Source organism: Calidris pugnax, unplaced genomic scaffold (genome assembly GCF_001431845.1).
Source record: "Calidris pugnax isolate Ruff unplaced genomic scaffold, ASM143184v1 scaffold128, whole genome shotgun sequence".
In the NCBI taxonomy this organism is placed as follows: domain Eukaryota; kingdom Metazoa; phylum Chordata; class Aves; order Charadriiformes; family Scolopacidae; genus Calidris; species Calidris pugnax.
In genome coordinates this window covers 319,158-337,497 of record NW_015090851.1, presented here as the reverse complement: position 1 = coordinate 337,497, position 18,340 = coordinate 319,158, and the positions used below count along the sequence as shown (strand labels likewise).

Sequence of the window (18,340 nt, the reverse complement as noted above, 5' to 3'; positions counted from 1 at the left end):
TTCCCTCCCATTCTTCAAACAGTGCAGATAGAATATAACTTTTGGAGCTTATTGGTGAAAACTATTAGTAAAAAGAGTCCCAAGTATAATAAAATTATTACACAGTTTTATTTTGAAGAACATTTTGCATTTTTTTTAATACAAAATGATGTAGGTCAAGAAATAATTTACAAACCTTTAAGTTCTTATCCTGGCATTTGAAATAAGAATGATTTCAGAGGAGGTCTGTAAGCTATTCATAGGAAACTGTCGTTATGTACAAAATGTTTATTGACATGTTTTAAACATCACATTTGTAAAAATGTGAACTGGATTGCTATCTAGCATATGAACTACAGGTAAAACCTGATAAGATAACTTGTTAGAACAAGTCATTGTTATCCAGTGCTAACAAAATAGACAGTAGCTTTCAGTATTTTTTGATTTTCCTCCAAGGTTGTATTAGCCTCAAAGTCATTTCAGGGTTTTACTGCATTGTGAACAATATCTAAGCCCTCTCTTGATTGCATAAAAATAAATCTTTGAAATAGTACACACAGAACAACAGAAAGGTAGAGGCAATAAAATAGTGTACTTCTTATATAGTTTTTGGTTCTATGAAGAATCATTTTATCATATTTCATTTCTTTCCAAGCAGAGTAAGTAGTACTGAAGTAAAACATTTTCATTTACCTGTGAAATATTTTCTGCCCAAGATGCTTCCTATCAAAGTACGGTATGTAGGTCATATACTTTGTCAAAACTAATTGTCTCATCACCAATATCCTGGCATGAACTTGCCAATTTTTTAATGATTTCAATATTTATTTTTAGCATGGGATTAATACAAAAATAAAATTACAGCATATTTTTCAATCAAAAAGTTAAAATAACTTTAAATCTTTTACCTTTCCAAGTATAAGACTGTAAATAGTCAACTGTGCATCCCTTATGCAGAGAGATTCATTTGACTCAATTATTTAAAAAAAAAAAAAAAAATCTGTTCTGTTGCCAAGTTCCAACTTGACACTTTATCCCAAAAAGAGATTTACACTGAGAGGTGGCTCTATTTTAATATTTATGCTATAGATCTATATATTCCAAGTAAAAATACTTATATCTAGAATTCTGTGGAGAGTTACAATAATTAGGGTCCATAAATATTGCTGCAGTTCAATTACGATACAATAATTACAAAATATAGAACATCTCTTTACAAATACAAATCATCGTATATTACAATTCATTTACAATAATTTCTACTATATAATTTTTAGCAAACTATCTTATCTAATTCTACTATAACCTGGTTGCAAGTGCATTAGTAAGAATGCAATTATTCCAGTATATTTTGCCCTTAACGTGATAGTCATAAAACAGACTATCTGAATGATATTTTCCTATGTAAACTGGTGTTACATATGACGGATTATTCTTTATATAACTTCTTTTTCCAACGATCTCTAACAGCATGACAAACTGTCTTTTAGAAGAGCATTAAGAAAAAAAATATCGGGAGGCAAGTTTGAAAACAATGTTAGAATGGATATGCACCGGGGAGCTGATATGCTGTCGGGCGCTGAGGTGATGACATTAGTGGTTGTCATCACTCGTCTCGTGTTGCTGTTTCCCACTCAATTCTGTGCCAGACTTTATACAGACATTTTCATTGACAAACCCCCGCTCTGCCGTGAAGGACAGCAGCACAAGGCTGAAACACAGCCAAGGTATTACAGCTCAGAATCCCCCTCTAGCCCTCAAAAAAGTGATTGTCACAATCTGCTTGGTTTCAAAATAACCTTATTCCTACTGAGAAACTGAAGATTCTGTGGGAGGAGACTCGACGTACTGCAGCTTTGATCACATTTCGGCAACCTGGAGATCATAAATTTATTAGTTATGGCTTCCTTGAGGTGTGACATCACTTGTACAAAACTTGATTGGTTATTTACTCCAGCTAGTGCCTAGCATCTTTAAACTATGAGGCACTTTTTCTGTTATTAAAATCATTTTCCTTTTAAATACTATAAGCTTGTAATGCATATCATTTCATCAGCTAAATCTTCTTCATATCGTCCCGTTTCTGGTTCTTCGTCACTGTAGCCAGGACCAAAATCTTGAAGTTCATAATCTTGTCTGCTTAAAATGGGAAACATATCCCCATTGGTCCCATTGCTAATGTTTCCATTGAGTAGATTACTTGCTGCACTTTCCATCTCATCAATAGTCATGTCACACGCATCAGCGATTTCGTGTTTCGTAGCTGAAACAAATTTAGGGTCCTTTGCATACCTTCCTAGGCCTTCAGATATAAGTACCTGGCAGATGGAGGAGAGAGAAAGAGATATATGGTGGAATTACAGAAGAATAGACAGGTCATAGCAACATATGTCATTTGTGGAAATTACTAAAAACCCCATGCAGAATTCCTACAGCAATCCTGCATGTGTAAAGACCAATCAAATCAACAATCAAATGGCTCCAAACCACACCCTAACAGTTATGTGATAATGTAACTGATTATGCAATACATCCTGCCTTTTCTCTTTAGATAAACATCAAGCATCAGACTGAGACACTAAAGACAACAGTTAATGTACCACAGAAGGTGCAATTAGAACAATTACCTGAAACACAGAATCAGAGATATGTTCTTGGTACTTGAGTGTATAAAAGAAAGATGCTGAAGTCCCATTTGCAAATACAATTTAATGAGTATATTGTTCAGCTCATAGCAATGGAAAGGAAGTGATAGATGGATGCAAGAACAGTAACTGCAATTCAGAAATGCTATATACTCTCTATCTTCAAATCTTTTTTTAATATAAAAGGGAATTCTTAATATTCTTCAATACACCTACAAACCAATCCTTGTAGTTGTTATTCACCTCTCTGCATTTAGTACACTGATTCATAGAGCTCTTGTTCTTTTATTCAGATTACTACAAAAATGGTGATGTATTTCTATAGAAACAACAGAGAGAACATGCATATGCATGTATAGAAACAACAGAGAGAACATGCATATGCACCATCTCTTCCCTATCCGTCATTGTGGAAGGACTCTTCATCACTGATCCCCATCTAGAAAACTTAAATTTAATTTCAAATCTATTTGAAATCTCTCCAGTTCTCTGACACACTAATGTTAGGATTTAGATTCAGCGGAAATCCTTTACTAAATGACAATTACAAATAAGTTCCCCTGTCTTTACCTAGAAACAGTTTTGGGCTTTGAAACTCAAAATGCTACATTTTCAGAGAGATAATGTGGACTGAATGATAATGCAGACTGAATTATATGCTTTTCTAAAGTTAACACACAAACTGAACAGACAGACACTCTTGGCTGCTGCAGAGGTTTCTGTAATACTTACCGCTTCTACCAAACTGTCTGCACTCCTCTGTTTGTCACTGTGTTTATGCCTAAAGTCATTGGGTACAGTTAAATTGGCTGGTGTAAATGTTCGGTAGGAAATATCGGGGTCGTCTGTGTACCAGGAGCTCCTGTGCAGGGAAGGCAGGCTGCCGTTCATATGCTCTGTAGATTCAGCCCTATCGACCTGGATGAGAGGCGTGTAGTAGGGACTCCGGTCCCTGTTGGGAGGGGTGGCAGGGGGGGTAGCCCAGGAACGCGTTGAACGACTCGGTGAATGTTTATGAGCTTTGCTGGAATCCAGACCTGCAACAGCCATCACCTGGTGAGGGGAAGAATTTTAGAAGTGAGTGATTTCAAATGCTCAGGCAAACTCATTTCTCAGTTCATTTTAGCAGTTAGTTCAAAACCCATTGTTCAGGCAGCAGCTATGCAAAGTTAGTATCTTCTGATGTTTAATTGTTGTGTTAAGTAGGAATAGGATTGAAATTGGTAAATTGGCAGGATAAAGTGGTATTTTTTTCTATTATTACTTGAATCACAAAATCTTGGTATTCGCATTAATAAAGAAAAACAATTGCTTATACAATATATTAAACGAAGAAAGTAAAGCATAGAAACATTCCTCCTGTCCTGTAGGGACAGGATAGGGAGCTGTCAGCATTTTCCAAGCATTCTGGATGGTGTCTCTGGGCAATGGAAATACCATCTTCCCAGGGTCACATCAGAGCTGGGGACTGAGCCTCAGAAAAAGGGTGTGTTGTACTTGCAAATTCTCACAAATGGAGCCAAGTAACTGCATAAGATTAACAGACAGTTGCCATGTTATGCACTCCTGGTCAAAATCCCTTAGGGCATCCTGGCTGTTTGTGGACACTTGAAGAGTCAAACTACTCATTTTCAATGTTTTGTAGAAGATTCATGTTTGAGAAGCCTCATGTCTGGCAACTGCAAGCCTATGCTTGGCCTAGAAGACGTGCACAGGCAAACTACATAGTACACCAGTACTGCTTCAAACAACCACCAAAGTCAGAAGTACAATATAGAAGCTGCAACGATGTAATTCATTATTAGTTAAATAAAATGTTGTGTTTACCTGCTGTTGCATCAAGTGAAGCGGTAAAGCAGTGCGATGGTGGAAATTGGGGGAGAGTGGTATTTCATCTTGACTACTTTGTCGGCGGAGGCATTCGAAGTTAAAGGAAGATCGTCTATTTGCTACAGGGAAATACAATTCATTAGCAAACTAAAATTCTTTTCCTCAAAGTCTATTATTTCCAGAATTCCAGTGTTAGCCAACTATCACACAAATAAAAACATATCCCCTGGCAAGAAATCAGCTGTTCTAATAGAAGCAAGCAGCTGGTTATAACATCAAGGATAGATTCATTAGATGAGCAAATGCAGTCCCGGGCAGACACCATACGAGCAGCCTGACAGGACAGAATTTGAAGCAGCTGTTTCACAAATGGAGCTTGCATGATGCAGCAGACCAGACTGCTTCAGACACTTCACTTTTTCTTTTTTGGTGCTGTGAATAGTTACAAGGAAGAGTTTCTTCTTTCTTTTTCATGGTTTTAAACTCTTCATTCTAATGAACCAGACTTCCCAGGGGAAACACCAAACCCCCAGTTCCTTGTAAGCAATGTGCAATATGAAAAACCGTATCCAACTAAATGTGGACTCATGTTGTCAATTCCTGATGTTTATTCTGTTACTTATGACAATGATAAGCCACGGTCTCTGCTGTTACGTGTGCTGTTATTATTCAACTAAATGCTAGAAAGCAAAACATAGAAATCTAAACTGGATCAAGAAGTTTGACTGATGTGGAAATGTTTCAGCTGGTGTTGGTGAAATCCTGCGGGACAATGGGAAGCAGCACGTGGGTATCATTCCTCTGTGTTGGGTGCAGTGTGAAGACAGCCTGGAGGCTGAACAGCAGCTGGAATCCAGATACGTCTGCACAGCTGCGAGCATCAGAGTGGAAAACTGGGAAGAGCCTGACTGCACAAAGCAATCACAAAAACTGAGCTCTCTTGAAACTTACTGAAACTATTCTTGGGATCTTTTGTTCCAACACCAAGAATTTTGTGAACTGAATTGAAGAGTTAAGTGCCATACACTTAGGATTCCTTGTAGTTACCACCAGACACTTAATGCTGGATACTAACAATCAACTTTCCTTAAAAAGCCATTGGACTAAAGCAGGCACCTCCAGAGGTGATTCAGTCCACTTTATGCAAACTTTTGTGTCTCCTTCCATTGTCTCTGTGGTAAATTCAAAAACAGGAATGTGAGCCTTAGCTCCTGATCCTAGCAAATGCTGAATGTCCCAATACCAAAAATGAATAAAAAGCAAAACAAGACAAAAAAAGAGCAAAACCCCCGTCCAAAACAAGACACTTCTTTGCACATGCTTCTCCCCAGGAAAAAAAATCTGAAAAGACATTTAAATAATTTCTCAGTACACTTCTGGAAGTTGCTCTAACACTGTGTTGGTGAGTTTGGTATAAAAACCTCTAAGCTTGACACAGAGCTCAAATTACTAACTCCAGTGCTCAGCCAGAGCTCAGCACGTTACGTTAACCTGGACTGAAGGCAGATGCTAACGGGAACTGTGCAGTGCAATGTTGTGGGTTCTTTTTTCTTTTTTTTTTTTTATGTCAGAACACCGAGGCTTCCTTCCCAGGGCAAACAGCCCATACACTAGATACAAATAATGGACTTGAGCTTCTTTTAAAATCTGCTGAGATTCCAAGCCTTTAAAATTCCTCAGCTGTGCTCCTGAACATTAAATAAATGGTTGCGACAGGAATGTGCTCTTGTGACATTACACTGGTGTCACTCAAGGGACTTTACTTCCTCCATTACCCTTGTGCAACTTAGATCAGAACAAGGCCCTCTTATCCTAGGATATCAAATACCCTCTTATCTAGTAAGTTTATCTAGTCTCTTGTATGTGAGATAAAAAGTGTAAGTTTCCTCTAAAGAAATGTCTGCTTAATGCTGTCATCAAAACTTTATCAGAAAAGTTAAATGAATCCCAAAGGCTGCAATCACAGAGACCTTTGGCCCTCCCCTCCCAACACTTCCACAGGAAGACCCCAAATGATTTTTACAAGAAGGTTGCTCTCCTGCAATGAATGGAATGGAAATACAAAACACCTGTCTATTTCCTTGGCTTAAAACTCCTCTGCTGTCAGAAAAGCTTGCAGAAAGGCGTACAGGAGTCTCCAATTTATATTGAAACCTCTATAACTGTAATTCTGTAAATCATTTGGGTAAATGATTCTTGACAAGACAATGGGATAGAAGGAACAACCGGAACCTAAAACCAGGTAGCAGAAACTTCAGTGTGCTGATTGCCTGAGAAGCTTGGCTATATCTCATGAAATGTGGCCTTAAGGTGAACTTGACTAATTCTAATTTGAAAACCACTCCTCTAGAAGTTAGGGTACTGCTTGAAGACCCTCACCCACTGAGCCTGCGCAGTGGAATTGAGAGACATTGTACCTTTAATTGAAGACGAGGACACTGCACCAATCAGCTTCAATATGAGGAATTATGAGCGCCAGCAAAAAGTTGATAAACAATGTGTATGTTAATTATGCTAATTTACAATATATAAATGAATGACCGTTTCAATGCTGGGTATGCTAGCTTTGCAGAAACACCCCCTAGCACCCTTTTCCATGCAGAACTGCTGATAAATAGCTAATACCTGAAGTCTGTGTGTTACTGGCTTGCACAATGGGTAAACAATCCCACGAGTTTGGGGACAACACTTTCAGAGCCTCCCCTTCCTCTGATGCCTTTTCCTTCTGCTACTAGAAGAGAGCTAGCACCTTTCTGTGCCTTTCACTGTCATTCATCCGAGTTACTTACTCTCTGTAGTGCGAGACTCATATTCTTTTTGCTTTTTTCATCAGTGCTCCTTAAGGTCAGAAAGCCAATTAGCAGAGACCACTATTAGTCTTAAGGAGTTCAGTGCCAAAAGTGAAGATCCAGCACTGACAGGATTGCTGAAGAATGTTTCCTTTATTATATAATAATATATTTTGCTGCTGCCCTTTACTACAGCTTTCTGTAGCTTTAAATAGTCTGGCTGTACCTCAGATGTTGTATAATGATCCTACTACACTTGTCTCTGAAACAGTTTTATTTTTTAAATCTATACCTGCATTGTCTTTAGGGTGTCTGAGACAGGAAAGGACTGAAACCCATTTTCCAACCCACATGGTCCTTACAGTCACACTTCCACAGTTACAGTGACTGCGGCTGTAGCTGCTGTATCATCAACCCGAAAGACACCCCTGGTTTTGCTAGAAAGCCAGTGCAGCTGATGGCAGGCAAACCATGGAGACTCCTTTAGAAATGATCCTGTATTGCTTTGCCTAGAGCCTTAGAAACAGGTTTATTTTGCACTTCAAAACCTGAAGTGCTTCCTCTCTGTGAAGTGTCAGAGGTCAAAGATCAAAATCCAAGAGCTTTGAGTCTGTGCCTAGTCTCACCAGAGGGTTAGCACTGCTCATCTCTGCAGTATAGCCCAGAGCACACAAAAACAAAATCACAAGATAAGCAGCATGAGAGCTTTTAGAAACGTAGATAAAGCAATATTGTGCTTGAGATAAGGAAAAACCAAGGGAAAGATGTAAGGAGAATAAATGAAAATTAAATAAACAAGTGAAAAAACCCCAATCAGTTGACAACACTGATTCAATCTACAAACTGAAACATTTTCTCCCTCAGAAGAAACACAGAATATTAAGCATAGTTCCTGAGATGGCAGAATACCATCTGAGATGGCAAAGTACCAATGTGAACCTGAAATAAGAGCTTAGCTCAGGATAACACTTATATTTCACAAGGACTTGAGAAACTCTCCTTAAAAACCTAAGGACGCTTCAAAAGCAAGGAAATAAAAAACAAAAACCAAAGCACCATTAAGCTCACTCTTGGTTGGACTCGATGATCCCAAGGGTCTTTTCCAACCTGAATGATTCTATGATTCTTTTCCCTTAAAATTACCCTACTTCAGTCTCTAGTGTTTACTAAAACAATATGAGGTAAAGATGTACAATGTCATTAAGTAGCAGGACTATTAAGAGCCAGGGGAAGCCACAGGCGAGACCTTAGAGACAATGGCCCTGACTCAGGCAACACTGCACATCTCTAGGTGTGAATAAAGGGGATTAAAACACACTGCACATCTCTAGGTGTGAATAAAGGGCACCGGGATTAAAACCCTCTGATCAAAGTTCCAAAGCAAACTACTGCTGCCTTCTACCTTGCTCTTTCTTCATTGCCATTGAAAATGGCAATTAAATTGGTTATTTTTATATTACTGGATGCGTGAGGCAAGAGATATTAGAAAGACTGATTTGAAAACTAGATTCTCTGAGCAGCATCTCAGGATGGATAGATATTTCTGCCGTACACAATAATCCACCAGCAACAGTAATCGAGAAATGTCATCTTTGAAATCCAAGTTAAAGAGAGTCTTTTTTAAACTGGAACGTGTCTGAATGCATTCAAATAATTCTAGATTTGCAAACAAACTGTTGTTAAGGTACTTACGTGTTGGTGTTGGAGGTAGCAGCCGTCTCCTAGGAGATCTTTTTGTATCATAACACATCTGGGAGTCATCTTCCTCAAAAAACCCATGTGGGTGATGGTAACCTTTTGGTCTCTCAAAATCTGAGTCATGGCAGTGATATCTACAGTGGTAATCATATATGTGCCTGCGTTTAAAATACAATAATGAAAATGTTATTTCAGTGACTTTCTGTAAACTTATCTACTAGATTTCTTCTAGAAGATTTGCAAATCTACTCTTTCTCAAGCAAGAAAACCAAACACTACATTATAAAATTACATGATTCAAATTTAAAACCTAGTTTCTGTATGCAAACTGATTTTGAGACAGAGAACATACATTCTTGTACTAGTACAGTTACATAGTAAGTTCTCAGGGGAAATTTTTATCAAATTATATTTTCAATTAAGTTATTCTTACCAGTACAGGCTAAAATGTAGGATCTCAGTTGTGTATTGCTTAAAAAAAAAAATTAAAACAACTCTGTTCTACTCCTGTCATGGTGTCTTGTGAACCCCAGGTAATGTGTGGAGCACAGAAACTCAAGAGAACAGATGTAAGCCTTTCATATTCTGGATACCTCTCTTGTTGAAAATCAAATCTTGGAAGGGTGTTATTTGACTATAATTATCATATAAAAAAATTAGTGACCTGAGAGTTCTGTAAATTAAGCTTTCGTGCAAATCTTAGCTTTTATGCAAACCAACACAATGCAGATCAAGGAGCCAATCTTGCCAGAATTCAGATAGTGAAGAAAGACAGTAGAGGAGGAGGAGAATTAAGCATGTCTGGCACTTGTGCATATGCACTTATGGATCTAAGATAAAATGGCAATACATTCCTCTACTGGGCTGGACTTCTAAATAAAAATTTATTGACAGAAGTGGAGGATATTTTTGAAAATTTATTGAATTTATTCAGCAGAAGGAAAACACAGCTCTTGTAAGGAAGATGAACACAATTTACTCAAGATCTTGTAAATACATATGTCTTTCTACATCATAATGAGAAGACGAGCATTACGGAATTAAAAAAGAAATGATGGGTAAAAGGTGTGTTTAACTTTTTTTTTTTTTAAACAGGAAACCTTTCAGTATTACCAAATACAGGTTCTGTTTCGTGACAGGTTGATACTCAGAAAACACTGGAACAATCTCACATTTTAAAGACTACATGAGGAATATCAGGACTTCCTCCCAAAGTAGCACCAAACATTGCCTGAACAACTGGAAATCCGTTATTTATGCACAGGAGTGGTCCTAGTGCACAGTTAGCACCTGCCCTGCTGCTGAAGCCATCACTGCCTGAAGCCAATGGCACAGAGCTCAAATCAAATGAGTCTGATAACACTCAGAGCTAAACTAACTTGGGAGCCACTGCTCTAAAGTCAGAAAAAAACACCCCAGCCCATTTAGAAAACTGAGAGGAACCAGGTTACAAAACCAGAGCTCTGCAATTACAGCAAGGAGCCTCAGATTAATACAAACTTGGATATTATAAAGTAATACAAGTTTGTAAGAAATGCTAATTGTTGACTAAAATTGAAAAATATGGCATTTCCATAAGGCTTATGAATAAAACTTAAAAAACTATTCCAAAAAAATCTATATCAAACGCATAAAGGCGAGAACAACTATGACACCGTTAAGTGTTTGTACTACGGAGACAAAACCGGTGCCTAAAGGAGGATTATTAATAAAGAAGTGTAATGAGAATTTTCAAAGGGAATTTATCCAATTCTTTATGGATCCAGCTAGTACTACCTTATGATCTCAGTTCAGAGATTACCAGTTTCACCTTTCTTTGGTGAAAGAAATTAAAAGAAGAAAACCATTTCTAAGAGTTACTCTGTCTGAGCTTGATCCTTCTTCCATTGTACATGAAATATTATAACATGAGATGTTATAATGTTATTTTTAATGAAATGAAAAGTTTCTTTGGTTATGCACTGTCTAGTTCATAGTCAGTTCAAAGGAACTTTGTGGTTTCCTTTGAATTTGGTACAGAAGTTTTGCTGGAGTCAGCACATGATACAAATACAGAAGTTCTTTGGTACACACACTATTCAAGTCACCATTTCACTCGCCAGTGGTTGCTGAGTATTAACTTCATTAGAGAATTTTCAGCATAAATGCGCTTAGTGAAGCCTTTACAGATATGTGCCTAATTCATTGAAATGTTTTGCCCAGTTTAACAACTATCCTCACCTGTTTCCTGACAACATACTGTCTTCCTCATAATATTCGTCTCCACTAAAATATTCCTGCTCTCCCAAATAATGATCATCATTGCAATAGTCTTGAACTTCACGTTCTTCGCGGCAAATAGTAGGTCGACGCCTATCACCAGAGTCAGATCTGTAAGTAGCAAACAAATAGTTACTTTTTAACATATTTTATTTATGTAAATTATATATTATTCATAGTTCTTTTAATATGATTCCAATAAAAAAGAAAAAACAGACAAGCATTAGCAACTCTCTTGGTGTCAGAATGTGGTGTTACAGTACATTGTGTAGAACTGCAGTTCAGAACGTGCCTATTTTAGCTGTTTCTAAAGATAACCTCCCTTTATTTCCTTATGGTACAAATAGGAAAATAATTAATATGGGGATGCTCAGTGAAGTCAAATACATTTAAGACATTTTTACAAAATATAAATCCAGAGTATTTTGAAGAAACAGCCTCTCTCAAATGTCTGAAGTTTGCCAAATGGCTAAAATATTAAGAAGCACTCACTGAGTTATTCCAAGAAAAATCTGAAATGGATGTGCAACCTAGACATTGCAAAAACTAGCACTGAATGTACATTTAGCAAGATACTTCAAATAATAGGATATATCCTAGTTTTAAAAGTTGTCTTAGAAAATATTCAGACATAACACCAGGAAAGATTTTGAGTCCCCTATAGATGGAACTGTACACATTAATATTTATCAAAGCTAAACCCAGTATTTTTTCCAGTCTTTGCAAGTCAATTTTCAACAAGGGCTACCATCAGGTGCGATCTATCAGGTGTGATCTTTTGTCTGTTAAAAATTGCACAAACCTACCTGGACTTTTAAAATGGCTTGAATAATTTTTAACTTTACCAGAAGTTTATCCCTTATTAGTAGAATATTCAACTTAAAAATTGTCAAAAATTTAGAAGAGGAAATTTCAAAAAGAAAGAAGAAAGAAAAAAAAAAAGGAAAGGAGAAAGGAAAAAAAATAAAAGAGAAAAAAGAAAAAAAAATCTACTTTGTCCTCTTTAATTATGTCAAAACATTATCAACTCACCTAATGTATGTTTCATAGTAGCGGGTTCTATCCAGGTAAACCGTGAAAATAAAGAGAAAGATATTTAAAAATAAGGAAGTTTAGACAAATCCATTGGTGATTACAATGTCTGTGCTGTAACTAATTTCTCCTTAAAGAAAAGTACTACTTTCAAACTTACAATTATACACATTTCTTATACATCACACCTGTATTTTAAATACATTTCAAAGATCAGTAGGCAACAAGAAAAGAAGCTAAATATGCAAATTGGTTTCACGTAGCACAAGTTTGTTTTTTTTATAGTGTCTTTATAATATATACATCTATTTAAAAGCAAATATATATTTGTAAGTTTACCTCCTACTGCTTGGCCTTCTACGCTTCTCATGATCCGTTCTGGAGTGAGAATGGTACCCATTTTCAGATCTATGCTCACGATTTCCAAAATTTGCATGTTTTCCATGAACGACTTTGGACACGTTGGCATTATTGAGATTGGCATTTGTTGAGTTCGGAACTTGCTTTCCTATTGAGTTGTGATTGTGATGGTTGTGATATACAGAATTTCCTGCCTGAGAATACATGTTTTTCTCAGTATCACTTGCAGATGGAATGGAAGGCCGCTGAACATGCAAGGGACGGTGTGTGGTGTTGATCTGTTGAAATGAATCTCGTCTGTCACTGCTAATATGGTTTATGTGGTTGCCAAAGAGGGCACCATTCCTCTGTTTTAGGGGAAGAGAAAGAAAAAAATTACATCAGACACCTTAACAGAATATATTTTTGACAGTGATAACTTACTTTTCTCTCCTACATGCACTCAAAAGTAGCAATTCAAATAATCTGTGATTTTTCTGTCTAATTTTATGCTGCTTCAGATGGGATCTCCTGAAGTGATAGAGATGTGATTGTGATAATGACAATATCTATATTTCAGAGTCAAATCATTACTATGCTGTGATCATTATTCTTTTTCCATACAACTAAATGTGACATCCAGCTTTCTCCACATTTCATTACACAGGAGAAATCCAGATTCCCCTACATGAACATGCACCAACTTCCTTGGAAAGGGACACGTCTGCTAAATTTTTGAGAACACTTTGGTGGAATTCTCTCCTATTTTACCAGAGCATCGGTTTGCAACAGGCGTCACTCAGACAGGATGGGGAGCCATGCAACAGCTTGCAAGCATATCTCAGGTAGGTAACAGTAAGCTTCAGTGCTTCCATTCTTTCTTCTCGCAGAGGTGCAAGAAAGAGGAGTAACTCTTTATCAGCCCTGAGGAGTGTAATGGATGGTGAAGGAGAGAATGAAGTGCTAAGTTATGGCTGTGACATGCAGCTCTCTTTTACATCTGACCCAGATTATGTGGCCTCCCTGTCTAGCCAGGTGTGGGTCTTGGATGACAGCAGTCTGTCTTGAAGCTCAATCTAGGGAAGACAGGAGGTAATGATGGTTGGCAGAGAAATGCATCTATGGATGGCAGCTGTCTCCAGTGTCACATCCTCCTTTTTTTCCAAAAGACGTAATTACTGCAGAAGCATGCTTTTACATCTGCTGCTTCTGAAATGCTTCTGAAAAATTAAGCTTTCTTGCTGGCTGACAAATGGTTTGCACGTTGCTCCTGATTATAATACCAACTTTACGTGTTCACCATTAGACTGGACACTTATAGTGTAAAAGAGGAAAACTAATCTTTTTTTCTGATTGGTTCTTATTGATATCCCTCATTGGAAACTGGAAATGGCATTTATATTTAGTTGACTCCTGTGTAATTCCAGGCACACATTTTAAAATACGCAGCTCTGTGTCTGTTGTGGTTTGGCTGCATAGAATTCTCTTCTTCCTATCTACCACTGCAGAAGTTAAGACACTTCCACTTTAGCCTTGCCACTGCCAAAATTTGAGATGGCAAGGTTCACACCTTGTTTAGGATTTGCTTAAGAAAAAAGAATTAATGAGGAAGAATTAGGGGCAGGAGAGTCACCCTGCAGGAACCTCTTCCTAAATTTATGATGAGATGCAAGTGTCCTGGTAATACCATTTTTATAGATATATATAAAATACACTTATTTATAAAATACTTATATTGTTCTGGTTGGGGGGGGGGTTAACTACTATCATTATTATTGTTATTCCGTATTCAGGGACAAGCTCATTCTGTAATCTCATACTGTACGACAAACAATTCACATAGCTGTGTTCTGACATTACTTTATAAACATCTTCCTCCTCCTCTGGATTGTTTTCGTCTGGTTCATCATCTTGCAAGTCACAGGATATAGCTCGGCGTATTTCTGGGCCAATATCATGAAGTGTCCTTAGTCCTGCCTAAATCAATGACAATATCATAATACATTAGGAATGAAAATTCTCTTTCGTTCTTTAATTACAGGCGTGTAACTTTATTTTAAAGGACAGTTAACAAGTGTTTGCATCCTGATGTCCATACAGGATGCATCCTACTATATGTCCCTTTACTGTTATTAATAAAAGGCTTATATTCCAGTGCAACCCTGCTGAGGTGATCACGTCTTTATTATCACAGTGTAGATCCTGATTAAAAGACCACTGGTGATTATAGAACACTAAGGAAGTAAAATAATCTTATAATAAATTATAAGTAATCAGCAAGAACTATAATAAAATGCATTTCAATGAGATGTATATTTCATGTTAAAAACATGTTTGCAGCCTGTGTCCACAAAGGAAACACAGGAGGTCTTTGCTATAGCAACAGCAGTTTTAGCAGAGCTCAGATGGAAAAGAAAGCAGTGAAATAATTCCAGCTCATCTACACTGCACTGGGATACACAGAAATTTGACTGAAAGCTTTGGTTTCGGACAGAAAACCATGTAGCTACAGTGGCATGGACCTCAGCATGTATCTGTTCATATTCTTCTCAAGCCTGTGACCTCAAGCAACCTTTAAGAAAAGGGAAAAAGCGGAAACTGCACGTTAGAGAGGAAACAGACATCACACTCACAGCCAAGAACTCAGTGCTTTTGTACAGGCCTTAATTACTTCAAAAAGGAGACATTTTTCCTGCTTTAACACTGACTGTCATGGTCTGGAGCAAAAAAGGCAATCTTCCTCTACCTCTTTCCTTAGTCTCCTCATGTTCAGAATAAATCAAAGATTTGTTTGTTTAGCCCATTACAATCACTATACTTACACTACTAATAATCATGCACAGCACTTGGCTGAATTCTTAATTATGACCTAAAAGCCCAATTTATTATTTTTGTGCATTTTTTGATGCAGATGAGGGCTGTCCCAGCCCAGAGCTGTAGTTTTATGGCATGACAATGCAGGTTCCTCGCTCTGGGGTGGCATGAAGATGTGTGGAGAATTTTGTGGGCTTCACAGCCCCAGAAAGAGAGAGCTGAAGGACCTTGGAGGGCACTAAACATGGCTTGGTCTCACTCATAAGAAAAGGGAAAAAGCGGAAACTGCACGTTAGAGAGGAAACAGACATCACACTCACAGCCAAGAACTCAGTGCTTTTGTACAGGCCTTAATTACTTCAAAAAGGAGACATTTTTCCTGCTTTAACACTGACTGTCATGGTCTGGAGCAAAAAAGGCAATCTTCCTCTACCTCTTTCCTTAGTCTCCTCATGTTCAGAATAAATCAAAGATTTGTTTGTTTAGCCCATTACAATCACTATACTTACACTACTAATAATCATGCACAGCACTTGGCTGAATTCTTAATTATGACCTAAAAGCCCAATTTATTATTTTTGTGCATTTTTTGATGCAGATGAGGGCTGTCCCAGCCCAGAGCTGTAGTTTTATGGCATGACAATGCAGGTTCCTCGCTTTTTGATGCAGATGAGGGCTGTCCCAGCCCATCAGAGCTGTAGTTTTATGGCATGACATTGCAGGTTCCTCGCCCTGGGGTGGCATGAAGATGTGTGGAGAATTTTGTGGGCTTCACAGCCCCAGAAAGAGAGAGCTGAAGGACCTTGGAGGGCACTAAACATGGCTTGGTCTCACTGTGGAGTTGGACCTCACTGAGGATCACACACGTTCCCTGGAGCACACCACAGCACCGCAGTCAGGTTTCAGCTCAAATCTGAAAGAGTTAGTTTGCTGGGGAGCAAAATGGCTTTTACACCGTGTGGGCAACCAGAACCTGGGAAGGGGTGAACCAAAAAGCTTTGTATAGAACAGTGTAGATTAACTACAGGCTCCTCTTCAGGATTCACTCATACCAGTATTTAACTTCCTGAAAGCAGCTCTTGAGTAATCATACAACTAGATGTATTTGGCAATTATATTTTCTTCCTCAGGGATGAACTTTGAGAGTTATGCTGTAATTGAACAAGGCTCTAAAAATCATTTACAAATGAGTTAATACGCAATATACATTTCATGAATACACTGTGCTTTCTCCCACTTCCTATGCTAATTGCATAGTCAAGACCTTAGCAAGGTTGCTGAAGTCATCATTTTGTAAGGTGCTAAAGGGAAGTAAAATTAACACTTGAAGGTACAGATTTCGAAGACCAAAGCCTCCTATTTATTTAGCAGAGGCAAAGGCTGTATTTATTTAGCAGAGAATTACTATTATATTTTGGTTATTTAGTCATTAGCAAGAATAGTTACTTGCATTTCACACTCACTACCTGCTTATTTTATAGCAAAAAATAAAAAAATCCCAAAGCTATGCTGACACTTCCACATAAAAATAAACTGACATTAGTATGAACAGAATACAATGCAAGAACTACTAAAATCAGAAAACAAGCATGCAGAACAAGTAGCTGAATAGACCTACGCTATAGCAGTGAACATAAGAGACATAGGAGTCAAGCCTGGATTCCCCAGTGTTACGCATCTGCCCAGAGCCCATCTCCCCACGCCGAGGCTGCGGGCGCTGCTCTACAGCTGCACAAAGGCTCTGGGCTCTCCCTCAAGCCCAGGCTCCCTTCAAGCTAAGCCTTTCTGTGAGCACAACGCTCTCAGACAACAGTACTATAAATTTTAAGCCTGTCAAATACTACTAGCTTATATTCCTGTCTGCCAAATCATGATGAAGTCCCACAAATATACGCCTAAAAGCTGAGAAAAGCCATGTGTTTGGCAGCAGCATATTCAATAGCAATTTAATTTTGATTACACTTCCAACTGTTTTCTAGTTTACTTCTTGGTGAATTAATTCTTCTTTACTCAAGAGAAAGCAGGCTGCTTTTATCGTCTCATCTCTCTTTTTGCGGACAAAAGTACAATTCACATCATTTCAAGAAGCAAGGGGCCAGTTCTGCCACTGTATATACACCTAATGTCCATCTCAGCTCACCAGACTGAAAACCTGCCTGCCTGGTTCACAAGGTGGTTAAATCAGTCAGGTGGATCACATTTCTGAGAAAATGTGTTTAATAATCCCACTATATTGCAGAAAACAAAATTGTTCAGTTCTGTTCATCTCTAACTTTCCAACACAGAGTATTATTATTTGCTATACACAAATGTCTTTGCCTAATGTATCCATAACTGGAAAAAATACATATTTTTTTTCTCACACAGGTTAATATTCATGTGCATTTACACTATACCTTTTTGCTAATTTTGTTTTCATCAAAGATATTGGAAGATTAAAGGCCTAACGGAACAGATAAAACACACAAGAGATACGTTTAGGCACCAGTTCTATAGGGATAACATTGATCAAAATTGCATCATTGAATTATTCATGCTGTTCTGCAAGAGGACATCTGTTGTTTCTACTCAGGTACTTTTTATTTTTTTGTTGTTTGTTTGAAGTAGGAGAAGAAAAGAGATTAATGTTACTGTGTTTGATTGCCTCTAATTCTATTCTAGAGATTTCACTAGAAGTTTGCAAAAGAAGTTATTTCTTCTTCAGACACTCCCTCTGCAAAATTTAATGTTTTATGCCCTTCTTGCTTAATTTTTATCTTGTAGGCATGAGGAAGATAAGCCATTATCAGTCCAATGGTTAGCAAACCAGTGACACACAGTGCGCTGAGCAACATAATTACATAATAAACCCAAGCACGTCTTTAAATAGGCTTTCCTGTAAATGCACAAGATAACTTCAAATTAACATGATAATTTTGTGCAGCTGTGCTTTATGAGGCATAATAGCACCTGCAA

The 18,340-nt window shown here is 37.7% G+C and overlaps 1 protein-coding gene across 6 annotated transcripts in view; it reads right to left on the bottom strand.

Moving 5' to 3' along the window:
- Positions 1–84: 84 nt before the first annotated feature.
- CACNA1D (calcium channel, voltage-dependent, L type, alpha 1D subunit) overlaps positions 85–18,340 on the bottom strand; it is a 194,392-nt gene continuing 176,136 nt past the window's right edge. For 5 of the 6 annotated variants that reach the window (XM_014943228.1, XM_014943232.1, XM_014943229.1 and 2 more), the window contains 8 exons: positions 14,432–14,548; positions 12,572–12,939; positions 12,233–12,259; positions 11,162–11,311; positions 8,936–9,099; positions 4,452–4,573; positions 3,357–3,677; positions 85–2,297 (listed from right to left, as the gene is read on the bottom strand). In XM_014943228.1, the coding sequence (XP_014798714.1) occupies positions 2,004–2,297; positions 3,357–3,677; positions 4,452–4,573; positions 8,936–9,099; positions 11,162–11,311; positions 12,233–12,259; positions 12,572–12,939; positions 14,432–14,548 (1,563 nt within the window). In that variant the 3' untranslated portion in view covers positions 85–2,003. The remainder of the gene's footprint in view (positions 2,298–3,356; positions 3,678–4,451; positions 4,574–8,935; positions 9,100–11,161; positions 11,312–12,232; positions 12,260–12,571; positions 12,940–14,431; positions 14,549–18,340) is intronic. The other variant, XM_014943231.1, reaches the window with a different exon arrangement.